The sequence below is a fragment of the Triticum aestivum genome, chromosome 7B, assembly GCF_018294505.1.
Source record: "Triticum aestivum cultivar Chinese Spring chromosome 7B, IWGSC CS RefSeq v2.1, whole genome shotgun sequence".
NCBI lineage: Eukaryota > Viridiplantae > Streptophyta > Magnoliopsida > Poales > Poaceae > Triticum > Triticum aestivum.
The window spans coordinates 445,169,147-445,185,830 of NC_057813.1; the positions used below are offsets into that span (position 1 = coordinate 445,169,147).

Below are 16,684 nucleotides of genomic sequence, written 5' to 3' on the forward strand. Positions count from 1 at the left end.
GGGGAGCAGGGAATACCTGGACAATTTTTACCCAGGTTCGGGCCCTCTCGAAGAGGTAAAACCCTACGTCTTGTTTGATAGTATTGATGTGTATATGATGGTTACAGAGTCGATCTACCAAGAGACCAGATGAACTAAACCCTAGGTAAGATGATGGTTCTTCTTCTAGCCTCTACGGACTAAACCCTCTGGTTTATATAGACACAGGGGTACCTAGGGTTACACATAGTCGGTTACCATCAGGGGATAACCATGTTGATTCTCCTATCTTGACTTGGAGGACGCAACCAAGGCTTCAAAGGTTTTCCTCTCGAACACGGAGTCGTCCTATAGCTCGGCCTTCCAATAGTAGTCATAGAGCAGCCCATTTGTCCGGCCCACAGGAGATAGGCCGGCGGCCCGAGGAACCCTTAGTCCAGGACTTTCTCAGTAGCCCCCGAACTAGTCTTCGAAGACGAAGTATGTTCGAGCACCATTGGCTTTGTGGACCAGTTCCCTTCTTCATGGTGCTTGTGCCAGGCCTGCAGTTACCCTTAGATGAACTTTTAATAGGTTTCCCGACCAAGTTCGGTCGTGCTTTCTTCGAATTATGTCCTGATTTCCGAATTGCATATATTACTTAATCTCGAAGGCCAACTGATCGAGTGTAAATAGTGCCCTCGTCTGAAAACTTTTGGCGAAAGGTCACATCCATAGTCAATGACCGGTCAAGAAAAACTCGATTCGCGGTTCGAGGCAGTTTCTCCATTGGCACGTCCCATCAATATGGAGATCGTGCCAAGTTTTTAAGGGATATGATCAATGATTGGGTTATCCAATGCGCAAAATGACACGATATTGGGAAGTGGCGAGGTCCGCGGCGTGGTAAAGGAGATTCTTGGCATTACGACAGCTTATAAAAGGAAAACAACCACCACTTCCTCCGTATGCTTTCCCTTCCTTCCATCGCCATTGCTCTCCCAATCTCCTGAGCTATGGCGCCCCGATCCAACCTTCCTCAAGAATCCACTCCAACCACTTCCTCAACCCGGCCATGGCCATATCTGGCTCGAAAGGCAAGTGGGCGGCCTCCAGCGTCACCAACGACGACATTGAGGGGCTGAAGCGCGCTGGCTACCTCCCGGTCAATGTCACCCACCGAGCCCCGGAGGAGGGCCAGGTCATCCCTACGCCTCGGCCAGGCAAAAGGGTGTTGTTTGTACCCCACTTCATCTGGGGACTAGGCTTCCCCTCCACCCCTTCGTCAGGGTGTTGATGTTTTTCTACGGGTTGGATTTTCATGATCTCGCCCCAAACTCCTTGTTGCATATCTCGGCCTTCATCGTTATATGCAAGGCCTTTCTGCGGGTCCAGCCACACTTCAGCTTGTGGCTGAAGGTCTTCAATGTCAAGCCGAAGATAGTCGATGGCCAGCAAGCGGACTGTGGGGGGGAGGGGGGATGATCAGCAAGCTTTGATACCGTCAATATCTGGCAAAAAGAATGGTTCTATATCACCAAACCACACGGCACGGGTTGGGCAGCAGCCCCCGAATTCAGATCCGGACCTCCCACGAGGCTAACTTCATGGACAAGAAGGGCCTTGACTGGGGGTCGCCTGCGGAGGTGGAGTCGCTACAGAAGCGTGTCTCCAAGATGATAAAGGCGAAGGCCAAGCTGACCAACGTGGTCCAGGTGATGCTTCGTCGCTGCATCCTACCTTGCCAATTTCGGGGCACCCCTATGTGGTCCTACAAGCCCAAAGACCCTGCCACAATGCTGCACTTCTATGGCACCACCCACGAAAAGTTGTGGAAGGTGCTATTAAAGCCCCAAAAGGGGTGGTCGGTCAAGGAGGAAGACATCGGTCTCGACGCGCACACCCTCCTCGGGAGCTAATGAAGTTTTATGAAGGAAATATGCTCTAGAGGCAATAATAAAGTTATTATTTATTTCCTTATAATCATGACAAATGTTTATTATTCATGCTAGAATTGTATTTACCGGAAACATAATACATGTGTGAATACATAGACAAACATAGTGTCACTAGTATGCCTCTACTTGACTAGCTCGTTAATCAAAGATGGTTATGTTTCCTAACCATGAACCATGAGTTGTTATTTGATTAACGAGGTCACATCATTAGTAGAATGATCTGATTGACATGACCCATTCCATTAGCTTAGCACCCGATCGTTTAGTATGTTGCTATTGCTTTCTTCATGACTTATACATGTTCCTATGACTATGAGATTATGCAACTCCCGTTTACCGGAGGAACACTTTGGGTACTACCAAACGTCACAACGTAACTGGGTGATTATAAAGGAGTACTACAGGTGTCTCCAATGGTCAATGTTGGGTTGGCGTATTTCGAGATTAGGATTTGTCACTCCGATTGTCGGAGAGGTATCTCTGGGCCCTCTCGGTAATACACATCACATAAGCCTTGCAAGCATTACAACTAATATGTTAGTTGTGAGATGATGTATTACGGAACGAGTAAAGAGACTTGCCGGTAACGAGATTGAACTAGGTATTGGATACCGACGATCGAATCTCGGGCAAGTAATATACCGATGACAAAGGGAACAACGTATGTTGTTATGCGGTCTGACCGATAAAGATCTTCGTAGAATATGTAGGAGCCAATATGGGCATCCAGGTCCCGCTATTGGTTATTGACCGGAGACGTGTCTCGGTCATGTCTACATTGTTCTCGAACCCGTAGGGTCCGCACGCTTAAGGTTACGATGACAGTTATATTATGAGTTTATGCATTTTGATGTACCGAAGGTTGTTCGGAGTCCCGGATGTGATCACGGACATGACGAGGAGTCTCGAAATGGTCGAGACGTAAAGATTGATATATTGGATGACTATATTCGAACACCGGAAGGGTTCCGGAAGAGTATCGGATAAAACCGGAGCACCGGGGGGTTACCGGAAACCCCCGGGGGGTTAATGGGCCTTATGGGCCTAATGTGGAGAAGAGGAAGGGGCTGCCACAGCAGGCCGCGCGCCCCCTCTCGCCCTAGTCCGAATTGGACAAGGAGGGAGGGGCGGCGCTCCCCCTTTCCTTCTCTCCCTCCACCTCTCCTAGTTGGACAAGGATTGGGGGGGAGTCCTACTCCCGGTAGGAGTAGGACTCCTCCTGCGCGCCACCTCTAGGCCGGCCGCACCCTCCCCCTTGGATCCTTTATATACGGGGGCAGGGGGGCACCATAGGACACAAGTTGACACAAGTTGATCCACGTGATCTGTTCCTTAGCCGTGTGCGGTGCCCCCTGCCACCATATTCCTCGATAATACTGTAGCGGAGTTTAGGCGAAGCCCTGCTGCTGTAGTTCATCAAGATCGTCACCACGTCGTCGTGCTAACGGAACTCTTCCCCGACACTTTGCTGGATCGGAGTCCGGGGATCGTCATCGAGCTGAACGTGTGCTCGAACTCGGAGGTGCCGTAGTTTCGGTGCTTGATCGGTTGGATCGTGAAGACGTACGACTACTTCCTCTACGTCGTGTCATCGCTTCCACAGTCGGTCTGCGTAGGGTACGTAGACAATACTCTCCCCCTCGTTGCTATGCATCACATGATCTTGCGTGTGCGTAGGAATTTTTTTGAAATTACTACGAAACCCAACAGTGGCATCCGAGCCTAGGTTATTTATGTTGATGTTATCTGCACGAGTAGAACACAAGTGAGTTGTGGACGATACAAGTCATACTGCCTACCAGCATGTCATACTTTGGTTCGGCGGTATTGTTGGACGAGACAACCCGGACCAACCTTACGCATACGCTTACGCGAGACCGGTTCCCTCGACGTGCTTTGCACAGAGATGGCTTGCGGGCGACTGCCTCTCCAACTTTAGTTGAACCAAGTATGGCTACGCCCGGTCCTTGCGAAGGTTAAAACGGAGTCTATTTGACAAACTATTGTTGTGGTTTTGATGCGTAGGTGAGATTGGTTCTTACTTAAGCCCGTAGCAGCCACGTAAAACATGCAACAACAAAGTAGAGGACGTCTAACTTGTTTTTGCAGGGCATGTTGTGATGTGATATGGTCAAGGCATGATGCTGAATTTTATTGTATGAGATGATCATGTTTTGTAACCGAGTTATCGGCAACTGGCAGGAGCCATATGGTTGTCGCTTTATTGTATGCAATGCAATCGCGATGTAATGCTTTACTTTATTACTAAACGGTAGTGATAGTCGTGGAAGCATAAGATTGGCGAGACGACAACGATGCTACGATGGAGATCAAGGTGTCGCGCCGGTGACGATGGTGATCATGACGGTGCTTCGGAGATGGAGATCACAGGCACAAGATGATGATGGCCATATCATATCACTTATATTGATTGCATGTGATGTTTATCTTTTTATGCATCTTATCTTGCTTTGATTGACGGTAGCATTATAAGATGATCTCTCACTAAATTATCAAGAAGTGTTCTCCCTGAGTATGCACCGTTGCCAAAGTTCGTCGTGCCCAGACACCACGTGATGATCGGTGTGATAAGCTCTACGTCCATCTACAACGGGTGCAAGCCAGTTTTTGCACACGCAGAATACTCAGGTTAAACTTGACGAGCCTAGCATATGCAGATATGGCCTCGGAACACGGAGACCGAAAGGTCGAGCGTGAATCATATAGTAGATATGATCAACATAACGATGTTCACCATTGAAAACTACTCCATCTCACGTGATGATCGGTTATGGTTTAGTTGATTTGGATCACGTGATCACTTAGAGGATTAGAGGGATGTCTATCTAAGTGGGAGTTCTTTAGTAATATGATTAATTGAACTTAAAATTTATCATGAACTTAGTCCCTGATAGTATCTTGCTTGTTTATGTTGATTGTAGATAGATGGCTCGTGCTGTTGTTCCGTTAAATTTTAATGCGTTCCTTGAGAAAGCAAAGTTGAAAGATGATGGTAGCAATTACACGGACTGGGTCCGTAACTTGAGGATTATCCTCATTGCTGCACAGAAGAATTACGTCCTGGAAGCACCGCTGGGTGCCAGGCCTGCTGCTGGAGCAACACCAGATGTTGTGAACGTCTGGCAGAGCAAAGCTGATGACTACTCGATAGTTCAGTGTGCCATGCTTTACGGCTTAGAATCGGGACTTCAACGACGTTTTGAACGTCATGGAGCATATGAGATGTTCCAGGAGTTGAAGTTAATATTTCAAGCAAATGCCCGGATTGAGAGATATGAAGTCTCCAATAAGTTCTATAGCTGCAAGATGGAGGAGAACAGTTCTGTCAGTGAGCATATACTCAAAATGTCTGGGTATAATAATCACTTGATTCAATTGGGAGTTAATCTTCCGGATGATTGCGTCATTGACAGAATTCTCCAATCACTGCCACCAAGCTACAAGAGCTTCGTGATGAACTATAATATGCAAGGGATGAACAAGACTATTCCCGAGCTCTTCGCAATGCTGAAAGCTGCGGAGGTAGAAATCAAAAAGGAGCATCAAGTGTTGATGGTTAACAAAACCACTAGTTTCAAGAAATAGGGAAAAGGGAAGAAGAAGGGGAACTTCAAGAAGAACGGCAAGCAAGTTGCTGCTCAAGAGAAGAAACCCAAGTCTGGACCTAAGCCTGAAACTGAGTGCTTCTACTGCAAGCAGACTGGTCACTGGAAGCGGAACTGCCCCAAGTATTTGGCGGATAAGAAGGATGGCAAGGTGAACAAAGGTATATATGATATACATGTTATTGATGTATACCTTACTAGAGCTCGCAGTAGCACCTGGGTATTTGATACTGGTTCTGTTGCTAATATTTGCAACTCGAAACAGGGACTACAGAATAAGCGGGCACTGGCAAAGGACGAGGTGACGATGCGCGTGGGAAACGGTTCCAAAGTCGATGTGATCGCGGTCGGCACGCTACCTCTACATCTACCTTCGGGATTAATATTAGACCTAAATAATTGTTATTTGGTGCCAGCGTTAAGCATGAACATTATATCTGGATCTTGTTTAATGCGAGACGGTTATTCATTTAAATCAGAGAATAATGGTTGTTCTATTTATATGAGTAATATCTTTTATGGTCATGCACCCTTGAAGAGTGGTCTATTCTTATTAGATCTCGATAGTAGTAATACACATATTCATAATGTTGAAACCAAAAGATGCAGAGTTGATAATGAAAGTGCAACTTATTTGTGGCACTGTCGTTTAGGTCATATCGGTGTAAAGCGCATGAAGAAACTCCATACTGATGGACTTTTGGAACCACTTGATTATGAATCACTTGGTACTTGCGAACCGTGCCTCATGGGCAAGATGACTAAAACACCGTTCTCCGGTACTATGGAGAGAGCAACAGATTTGTTGGAAATCATACATACCGATGTATGTGGTCCGATGAATATTGAGGCTCGTGGCGGATATCGTTATTTTCTCACCTTCACAGATGATTTGAGCAGATATGGATATATCTACTTAATGAAGCATAAGTCTGAAACATTTGAAAAGTTCAAAGAATTTCAGAGTGAAGTTGAAAATCATCGTAACAAGAAAATAAAGTTTCTACGATCTGATCGTGGAGGAGAATATTTGAGTTACGAGTTTGGTGTACATTTGAAAAACTGTGGAATAGTTTCACAACTCACGCCACCCGAACAACACAGCGCAATGGTGTGTCCGAACGTCGTAATCGTACTTTACTAGATATGGTGCGATCTATGATGTCTCTTACAGATTTACCGCTATCATTTTGGGGTTATGCTTTAGAGACGGCCGCATTCACGTTAAATAGGGCACCATCAAAATCCGTTGAGACTACGCCTTATGAACTATGGTTTGGCAAGAAACCAAAGTTGTCGTTTCTTAAAGTTTGGGGCTGCGATGCTTATGTGAAAAAACTTCAACCTGATAAGCTCGAACCCAAATCGGAGAAATGTGTCTTCATAGGATACCCAAAGGAAACTGTTGGGTACACCTTCTATCACAGATCCGAAGGCAAGACATTCGTTGCTAAGAATGGATCATTTCTAGAGAAGGAGTTTCTCTCGAAAGAAGTGAGTGGGAGGAAAGTGGAACTTGACGAGGTAACTGTACCTGCTCCCTTACTGGAAAGTAGTTCATCACAGAAAACTGTTTCAGTGACACCTACACCAGTTAGTGAGGAAGCCAATGATAATGATCATGAAACTTCAGATCAAGATACTACTGAACCTCGTAGATCAACCAGAGTAAGATCCGCGCCAGAGTGGTACGGTAATCCTGTTCTGGAAGTCATGCTACTAGATCATGATGAACCTACGAACTATGAAGAAGCGATGGTGAGCCCAGATTCCGCAAAATGGCATGAAGCCATGAAATCCGAGATGGGATCCATGTATGAGAACAAAGTATGGACTTTGGTTGACTTGCCCGATGATCGGCAAGCAATTGAGAATAAATGGATCTTTAAGAAGAAGACTGACGCTGATGGTAATGTTACTGTCTACAAAGCTCGACTTGTCGCAAAAGGTTTTCGGCAAGTTCAAGGGATTGACTACGATGAGACCTTCTCACCCGTAGCGATGCTTAAGTCCGTCCGAATCATGTTAGCAATTGCCGCATTTTATGATTATGAAATTTGGCAGATGGATGTCAAAACTGCATTCCTGAATGGATTTCTGGAAGAAGAGTTGTATATGATGCAACCGGAAGGTTTTGTCGATCCAAAGGGAACTAACAAAGTGTGCAAGCTCCAGCGATCCATTTATGGACTGGTGCAAGCCTCTCGGAGTTGGAATAAACGTTTTGATAGTGTGATCAAAGCATTTGGTTTTATACAGACTTTCGGAGAAGCCTGTATTTACAAGAAAGTGAGTGGGAGCTCTGTAGCATTTCTGATATTATATGTGGATGACATATTACTGATTGGAAATGATATAGAATTTCTGGATAGCATAAAGGGATACTTGAATAAAAGTTTTTCAATGAAAGACCTCGGTGAAGCTGCTTACATATTAGGCATTAAGATCTATAGAGATAGATCAAAACGCTTAATTGGACTTTCACAAAGCACATACCTTGACAAAATTTTGAAGAAGTTCAAAATGGATCAAGCAAAGAAAGGGTTCTTGCCTGTGTTACAAGGTGTGAAATTGAGTAAGACTTAATGCCCGACCACTGCAGAAGATAGAGAGAATATGAAAGATGTTCCCTATGCATCAGCCATAGGATCTATCATGTATGCAATGCTGTGTACTAGACCTGATGTATGCCTTGCTATAAGTTTAGTAGGGAGGTACCAAAGTAATCCAGGAGTGGATCACTGGACAGCGGTCAAGAACATCCTGAAATACCTGAAAAGGACTAAGGATATGTTTCTCATATATGGAGGTGACAAAGAGCTCATCGTAAAAGGTTACGTTGATGCAAGCTTTGACACTGATCCGGACGATTCTAAATCGCAAACCGGATACGTGTTTACATTAAACGGTGGAGCTGTCAGTTGGTGCAGTTCTAAACAAAGTGTCGTAGCGGGATCTACATGTGAAGCGGAATACATAGCTGCTTCGGAAGCAGCAAACGAAAGAGTCTGGATGAAGGAGTTCATATCCGATCTAGGTGTCATACCTAGTGCATCGGGTCCAATGAAAATCTTTTGTGACAATACTGGTGCAATTGCCTTGGCAAAGGAATCCAGATTTCACAAAAGGACCAGACACATCAAGAGACGCTTCAACTCCATCCGGGATCTAGTCCAGGTGGGAGACATAGAGATTTGCAAGATACATACGGATCTGAATGTTGCAGACCCGTTGACTAAGCCTCTTCCACGAGCAAAACATGATCAGCACCAAGGCTCCATGGGTGTTAGAATCATTACAGTGTAATCTAGATTATTGACTCTAGTGCAAGTGGGAGACTGAAGGAAATATGCCCTAGAGGCAATAATAAAGTTATTATTTATTTCCTTATAATCATGATAAATGTTTATTATTCATGCTAGAATTGTATTTACCGGAAACATAATACATGTGTGAATACATAGACAAACATAGTGTCACTAGTATGCCTCTACTTGACTAGCTCGTTAATCAAAGATGGTTATGTTTCCTAACCATGAACAATGAGTTGTTATTTGATTAACGAGGTCACATCATTAGTAGAATGATCTGATTGACATGACCCATTCCATTAGCTTAGCACCCGATCGTTTAGTATGTTGCTATTGCTTTCTTCATGACTTATACATGTTCCTATGACTATGAGATTATGCAACTCCCGTTTACCGGAGGAACACTTTGGGTACTACCAAACGTCACAACGTAACTGGGTGATTATAAAGGAGTACTACAGGTGTCTCCAATGGTCAATGTTGGGTTGGCGTATTTCGAGATTAGGATTTGTCACTCCGATTGTCGGAGAGGTATCTCTGGGCCCTCTCGGTAATACACATCACATAAGCCTTGCAAGCATTACAACTAATATGTTAGTTGTGAGATGATGTATTACGGAACGAGTAAAGAGACTTGCCGGTAACGAGATTGAACTAGGTATTGGATACCGACGATCGAATCTCGGGCAAGTAACATACCGATGACAAAGGGAACAACGTATGTTGTTATGCGGTCTGACCGATAAAGATCTTCGTAGAATATGTAGGAGCCAATATGGGCATCCAGGTCCCGCTATTGGTTATTGACCGGAGACGTGTCTCGGTCATGTCTACATTGTTCTCGAACCCGTAGGGTCCGCACGCTTAAGGTTACAATGACAGTTATATTATGAGTTTATGCATTTTGATGTACCGAAGGTTGTTCGGAGTCCCGGATGTGATCACGGACATGACGAGGAGTCTCGAAATGGTCGAGACGTAAAGATTGATATATTGGATGACTATATTCGGACACCGGAAGGGTTCCGGAAGAGTATCGGATAAAACCGGAGCATCGGGGGGTTACCGGAAACCCCCGGGGGGTTAATGGGCCTTATGGGCCTAATGTGGAGAAGAGGAAGGGGCTGCCACAGCAGGCCGCGCGCCCCCTCTCCCCCTAGTCCGAATTGGACAAGGAGGGAGGGGCGGCGCCCCCCTTTCCTTCTCTCCCTCCACCTCTCCTAGTTGGACAAGGATTGGGGGGGAGTCCTACTCCCGGTAGGAGTAGGACTCCTCCTGCGCGCCACCTCTAGGCCGGCCGCACCCTCCCCCTTGGATCCTTTATATACGGGGGCAGGGGGGCACCATAGGACACAAGTTGACACAAGTTGATCCACGTGATCTGTTCCTTAGCCGTGTGCGGTGCCCCCTGCCACCATATTCCTCGATAATACTGTAGCGGAGTTTAGGCGAAGCCCTGCTGCTGTAGTTCATCAAGATCGTCACCACGCCGTCGTGCTGACGGAACTCTTCCCCGACACTTTGCTGGATCGGAGTCCGGGGATCGTCATCGAGCTGAACGTGTGCTCGAACTCGGAGGTGCCGTAGTTTCGGTGCTTGATCGGTTGGATCGTGAAGACGTACGACTACTTCCTCTACGTCGTGTCATCGCTTCCGCAGTCGGTATGCGTAGGGTACGTAGACAATACTCTCCCCCTCGTTGCTATGCATCACATGATCTTGCGTGTGCGTAGGAAATTTTTTGAAATTACTACGAAACCCAACATTTTATTCTTTTAATAAGGAACTTGACTCTTTCTTCCCCGCACTCGCAGAGCTGGCTACCGAAAGCCGTGCGGATTGACAGCATGGCCCCACTGCCCGAAGACCCCAGGAAGGCCCTGCTGGAGGGGATGCTAGCCGTGGCACTGTATAAGGCGCTGAAGAAGAAAGAAGAAGAAGATCGAGATGTGGGAGGCTCAAGAAGGCCTCCACCCAAGGGGGCCTCCAGACACCAAGTCTGGAGAAACCCAAGCCCCCTCTGGTCACGAGCGGGAGCAGGAAGAAGGCGGGGAGGAGAGCGACTCCTCCCGAACAAGAAAGAGGGCAGCGTCCAAGGACGCCGAGGAGGAGCAAATTCCTCCTGCCCCGAAGAGGCAGTGTAGAGCCAAGGTGACCCTGTTTGGTGACAGCTCGGACTCCTCCAAGAAGTCCGAGGCTTCCGAAGAGGTTCCCTAAAGGAACCCCAGGGTTAAGACCCCTACCAAAAGGTATGAATCCGAATATTCTCCCATGAATCCATGTTAAGGTTCGTTACTAACCATATGCATGATGTCAATATTGTAGCCCACCGAGTGACCACCCCACTAATCGGGTCTCGGAGGGGGACTCTCCACCGGCCGAGCTAGCGGAGAGCGGGACCGTGTCGCGCACTACACCTCCTCTGGTCGACTAGGAGACCGGGAGGTGCTATCTCGTTAGACCCCTCTCAGACCTAACACGGGGGGCAAGGAGATGACGTCATGGTCGAGGTTAATACATCGATAACCGAACACCAGGAGGGGGAGTACCCTCCTGGGGAACATAGAGGGGGAGCTCGGGCGGTCCGAGCACTCTCCGAAGACAGTTCCAGAACCTCGAAGGCCCCCGAAGTCGTCCATCCTAGCCTTCACCCAAGGGAGAACTGAAGTGCCGCCACCAGTGTCGCTCGTAGTCGAGCAGGTTGTGACTGGGTGGACGACCATGATGGAGGAGGCTTTGAATAGCTCCTCCATCATCGAAGAGCATCATGCCCTGATGGGCACGGTTTTATAGAGCATTCAGTCCATTGGTAGCGGACTAGAAGAGGCTTTCGGCGACCTCTTGACGTGCTTCAAGGTAACACATGTAATGGTTTTTATTGCTTAATTTCTTTCACTTATGTGATCATGTTATCATATATATGGTAGCCCCCGAGACTCTGGCAAGACTGAAAAAGCATGGCAGAGGATCTATAAATCGATATTTCGGGAGTCTGACGTGCATCAGCTGTTGTGCAGGCCTCGTCTTCAGTGGCGGCTGCCAACTTCGTGGAGTTGGCCGAGCTTAATCGGAAGCTCAAGAGCTCCGATGAGGCGCTCCACCTTCTCTACAAGCGGTCCAACAAAGCGCAATGTGAGTCCGGACGAGACTCGTATAGTAGTTCGGTGTGCCTTATTAAGCAAGGTATTCGGGTGTAGCCCTAAGCAAAGAGTGCTTTATTATGACTGTAGTTGTCGCCACGAAGGTCGAGAACCTCAAGGCCGGTCTAAAGAAGGCGAAGCGAGATGCCGCAGAGCAGATGGCGGTGGCTGAGCGAGCGGTCGTCGAAGTGAAGACGGGGAAGACCGTTAGCGAGAAGCACGAGGTCAGAGTGGTCGAGGTGCAGCATGAGCTCAAGGATGCCGTCATGAAATGTGAGGACCTTGAGCAAAAAAGGATCAGGCCTCTGAGCTGACCTCGTTGAGGTCGGTGATCAAGGAGGAAAGGGTAAAGGCACGAGGCCATGAAGAGGAGCTTCGCCAAGTCAAGCTTATCGTGGATGGTAAGCCGTACTTACTGCAGAGTGTCTTTGGTGGTAACAGGTTTGCTTTGCTCACGCGAGTCTTGCGTTCCCCTGGCGCCTTTGCGGAACTTCCGAGGAGTGTTGCAGATGCAACGAGGTACTTTGCCTCCCATGAGGGGCATGCCGAATAGAGGGTACTTCGCCACCCTACGATCTTGCTTGGATCCCATCGCAACCACCGCAGTGAAGGAACGCACCAGAGGAGGAGGAGGGGGAGTGGGAGTGAGAAAGCGGGCGGAGTGACCGAAGCGGCGCACCTCCGATTTGGAGGCAGGAAACCCTAATGAGGCATCTAGGGTTCCCCGGGGCAACCAGAGCCACTTATATGGCTTGGGTGCCGGGCCCGTGGTGGGCTGGGCCTCGTGCAGCGGAGCGGGCTGGGCCACAGAGACAGGCTGATCCAACTGTCCCTCCGCCGGCGCCCATGACTGGGCCGCACCACCCGCGCCCCCCCGAGATGGGCCGCAGCCCAGCCCAGCGGCTAGACTCGCTGGCGAGGTAGGCGACGCTCCCCCAACCCTAGGGCGAGGATCCCGCGGTTCCGCCTGCGCCGCCGCCGGCACGGTGCCGGCCTACGCCGGCCAGAGCGGATCCAGGCCAGGGAGCAGCAGCAGACCAGCGTTCTGGGACTCCGGCCGCCCTCGGCTCTCCCTCGTCGGCTCCGCACGGGCCTCCTTGCAGGCAGCCACTGCCATCCGCCTGGGACCACGGCCACCCGGCGCGAAAGCACGCCGGCGGACGGCCTTGAAGGAGCCCCTGAGCTCCTCCGTGCGCACGACGAAGTCGCCGACCAGCCGCACTCCGCAGCCCCCGCCACACCGCAAGACAGCTCCTCCTCATCGTCATCGGAATCCTCCTCTGCACGCCCAAAACCGGCTCCCCGACCAACCCCACGCGCCCGCGGTTGGGGAGCCCTGCTTCTTGCCCGCCGTCGCACAAAGCGCAGACCGCGCGCCCCCCTCGACTCAAGAACGCGCGGCAAGGTCGCCAGAGACGGGGGCAGGCTTGGGATCGCCGCCCGCAACGGCGCAGTCGCCCGCTGCGCCTGGCCATACAGGAGCCGTTGGCATGGCTCCAGAGGTGCTAGATTTGTGGCATCGGTACGCATGTTATACTGGAAGTGTAAGGATGGCCGTGGCCGCCTTTAAATAGTGGATGTCGGTGAGGCCAAGCGTCCGGGTGCATTAATGCACGGGCGCCGGAGTTGGTTTCTCGGCCGGCAAGCCTGTTTAACGGCGGCAGACGGAGGGACGGGCATTGAACTGGTGTGGTAGATATCCGTCCCGTCCCATCCAGTAAACGTCTCTCTGACATTGAACAGACACGGACATCGAGGAAGTGGAGCGGGCGGCGCCCTCGGCCGGCGAGCCGCTTCAATGTCGATGCCAGCAACAGGTCACGTCTACTCTGGGCCGGCGTCAATGTGGAGCAGTCGCTGTAGAGTGGCATGAACGCAGGCAGCTGGCTTCGGGCGGGAAAGGGCGTGGGTGAGGGACAAGAGTTTGGGTGGGCTAGCTTTTCGGAAGCGGGCATGGCGGCTGGTTTCGGGCGGGAAAGGGCGCGGACGAGGGAGAGGAGTTTGGGTGGGCCAGGTTTGTCGGAAACGGGGTGACAACGTTCCGGGCGCCCGCATAACCTCCGTATCTCCCCACCACCGTCCGATGTAGAAAGCACGGCATCCGATCTACGGGCTGACGCGTCGCAGATGCATGGTGGACTCCTCCAGCCACACCAATTTCTTGTCCGGCAGATTATAAAACTCATGAAGAACCTCGCCTCAAAGCAAACTGGAACACAATAAGGTCTCGGGACGAAGACGCGCAGACCGAGCACACACTTAAAAGAGAAACCTCCCCACCACCGTCCGATCTAAAAGCACCGCGTCCGATCTACGGGGAGACGCGTCGCCGTACCCGTCGCGGACTCCTCCAGCCAAACCAACTTCTCATCCGGCAGCTATATAATTCATGGAGAACCTCGCCTCAAATCAAAGCAAACAGGAACAAGCAAGGAAAGCCGTCTCCCGACGAAATCGCGCAGATCGAGCACGCACCCGAACGATCCCGGTTCGCTTCGCTAGCTGACTCGCCGCTCGCCGCCCGCCGCCGGGATGATTCTCGTGGATTGGTTCTTCGACGCTCTGGCGTATTTGGGGCTGTGGCAGAAGGATGCCAAGATCCTCTTCCTAGGCCTCGACAACGCAGGCAAGACCACCCTCCTCCAGATGCTCAAGGACGAGGTCGGTATACATACGATTCCGATCGATCTCAATCTTGTGGGTTCTGGTAATCTGCTGACTTTGTTCTTGTGTTACGCATGCCGATTGGTTATGCAGAGACTGGCGCAGCACCAGCCGACGCAGCACCCGACGTCCGAGGAGCTGAGCATCGGGAAGATCAGGTTCAAGGCGTTCGACCTCGGCGGCCACGCGTTCGCGCGCCGTGTCTGGAAGGACTACTTCGCCAAGGTTTGCTCAGATTCCTCTGTTTCAGTCACGGAGCATGCATGCATATCCTCTGTTTTCCTACGTACGAACACCGTGAAGAGGATCGAATTGTTTTGCTTAATTCATCTTAATTTGAACAGAGCTTGAATTCAAGATCATGTAACTAGTAACCTAGTTTGCTCTGTTTATCTTAGTTTGAACCTTTGGGATGGCATAAAATATATAGGCGTGCTCACGGCAAGTTTTATCTTCTTTCATCTTTCATCGAGACCTTATCTTGCTTGCAGGTTGACGCCGTCGTGTACCTGGTGGACGCTGCCGATCGCGAGCGTTTCAACGAGACGAAGCAGGAGCTGGACGCGCTCCTCTCGGCCGAGGCGCTCTTCAACGTGCCCTTCCTCGTGCTCGGCAACAAGATCGACATCGCAAGCGCATTATCTGAGCACGAATTGCGCTACTATCTCGGGCTGGAGTACCACACCACCGGCAAGGGCAACGTCGATCTCTCCCACAACGGCAGGCGGCCCCTAGAGGTCTTCATGTGCAGCGTGGTCCGGAAGATGGGCTACGGCGATGGCTTCAGATGGATGTCGCAGTACATCAAATAGATGGAGCAGAGGAAAGGCATCTCTGTTTCTTCTTGTGGCGCTACATATGTACAGTACATTGCAGTTTCCATGACCAATCAACTTGATTGCTTAGTGGCTAGTTTGGCTTAGTCTTTTTGTCAGTCTGTTATATTCCTGAAGCCTAGATCCGGCCTATACTTTTGACTCCTGCTTTTGTTAAATATATTTTTGAATATTCTGAAAATTTCCCAATGGTGTCAAAATATTTGTGTGGGTAGGCGCACATGTGGTGGTCAGAGTAGGCAATATCTTAACCCTACTCAGCCAAATTTGGGGATTTCTTATTCGTGAGATGTGACCGGGCACGCCTCATATTTGGCACTCTGCATCCGCATATCTTATATCCGGCGCTTTATATTCATACCACACATACAAACGTTAATCTATCCTACGTGATCAAACGACGGACAACAAAAATTGGCTGCAAAGGAACAACTCCAGCGTGGAGGAGCGGCCAGCGAGGGAAGGAGACTATGATGTCCTTGCGTCACTGCGCGCGACCCGAGAGGGTCCAACTCCAGCGTTCGCGCTGCGCTGACGCGGGAGCTGCGGTGACGCTGCAGATCCGGAGCTGCCGCCGGTCTTCACCTTTGACCGCTCCAACGCAATGCGGAGGGCCATCTTCTCCTCGTAGTCGAGCTCCGAGCCGGAATCGCTGCCAGAGCTGCTCATCGTCGTGGATGGGGTCGGAATCGGAGAGGGAGAGGAGTGGACGGAACGGGAGAGGGAGAGAGTGAGCTAGAGTTTGAGCTCACCGCCCGGATTGGGGTTTTTTATGGGGTCGGTGGTGGGTCGGGCCTGTCAGGTGGACGCTCCTGGGCGTGCCTGGGCCGCTCCATATCCGCCCTATATTTGGGCTGGATATGAGGGGTGTCGGTCAGTCCGGGCGTTTGTCTGCGATTTGAGAGGTCCGGTAGGGTAGATTTTTTTTACCGGACAGCTTGCCCGGACGTTTCAGACAGGTATGAGAGGCCCGGCTGTAGATGCTCTTAGACCGGTGAAAATTAAACCCATTGGAGAGGTGCTCCATCCAATTCACAAATTTTTACTTCTTTTTGTTTTTGAAACAGAGGATTACCCCGGGCCTCTGCATGAAAATGATGCATACAACCATCTTTATTAAGTTATTCAACAAGAGTCTGACAAAATAAATATAAAAAATTACCCCAAAGCCACCTTAAAATCGCTACACTT

General features: G+C 49.7%; 1 protein-coding gene across 1 annotated transcript; it reads left to right on the forward strand.

Moving 5' to 3' along the window:
* The first annotated feature begins 14,299 nt into the window (after nt 1-14,299).
* Nucleotides 14,300-15,674, forward strand: LOC123160161 (GTP-binding protein SAR1A). Its single transcript, XM_044577972.1, has 3 exons — nt 14,300-14,654; nt 14,751-14,882; nt 15,149-15,674. The coding sequence occupies exons 1-3, from the start codon at nt 14,526-14,528 to the stop codon at nt 15,467-15,469; spliced, it is 582 nt and encodes a 193-aa protein (XP_044433907.1). The 5' UTR covers nt 14,300-14,525; the 3' UTR covers nt 15,470-15,674.
* Nucleotides 15,675-16,684: the final 1,010 nt, after the last annotated feature.

Coding starts and splice junctions, on each gene's coding strand:
- LOC123160161 (XM_044577972.1), top strand. CDS start 14,526: ATGATTCTCGTGGATTGGTTCTTCGACGCTCTGGCGTATTTGGGGCTG. Junction 14,655..14,750: donor TCCAGATGCTCAAGGACGAG/GTCGGTATACAT, acceptor TTGGTTATGCAG/AGACTGGCGCAGCACCAGCC. Junction 14,883..15,148: donor GGAAGGACTACTTCGCCAAG/GTTTGCTCAGAT, acceptor TCTTGCTTGCAG/GTTGACGCCGTCGTGTACCT.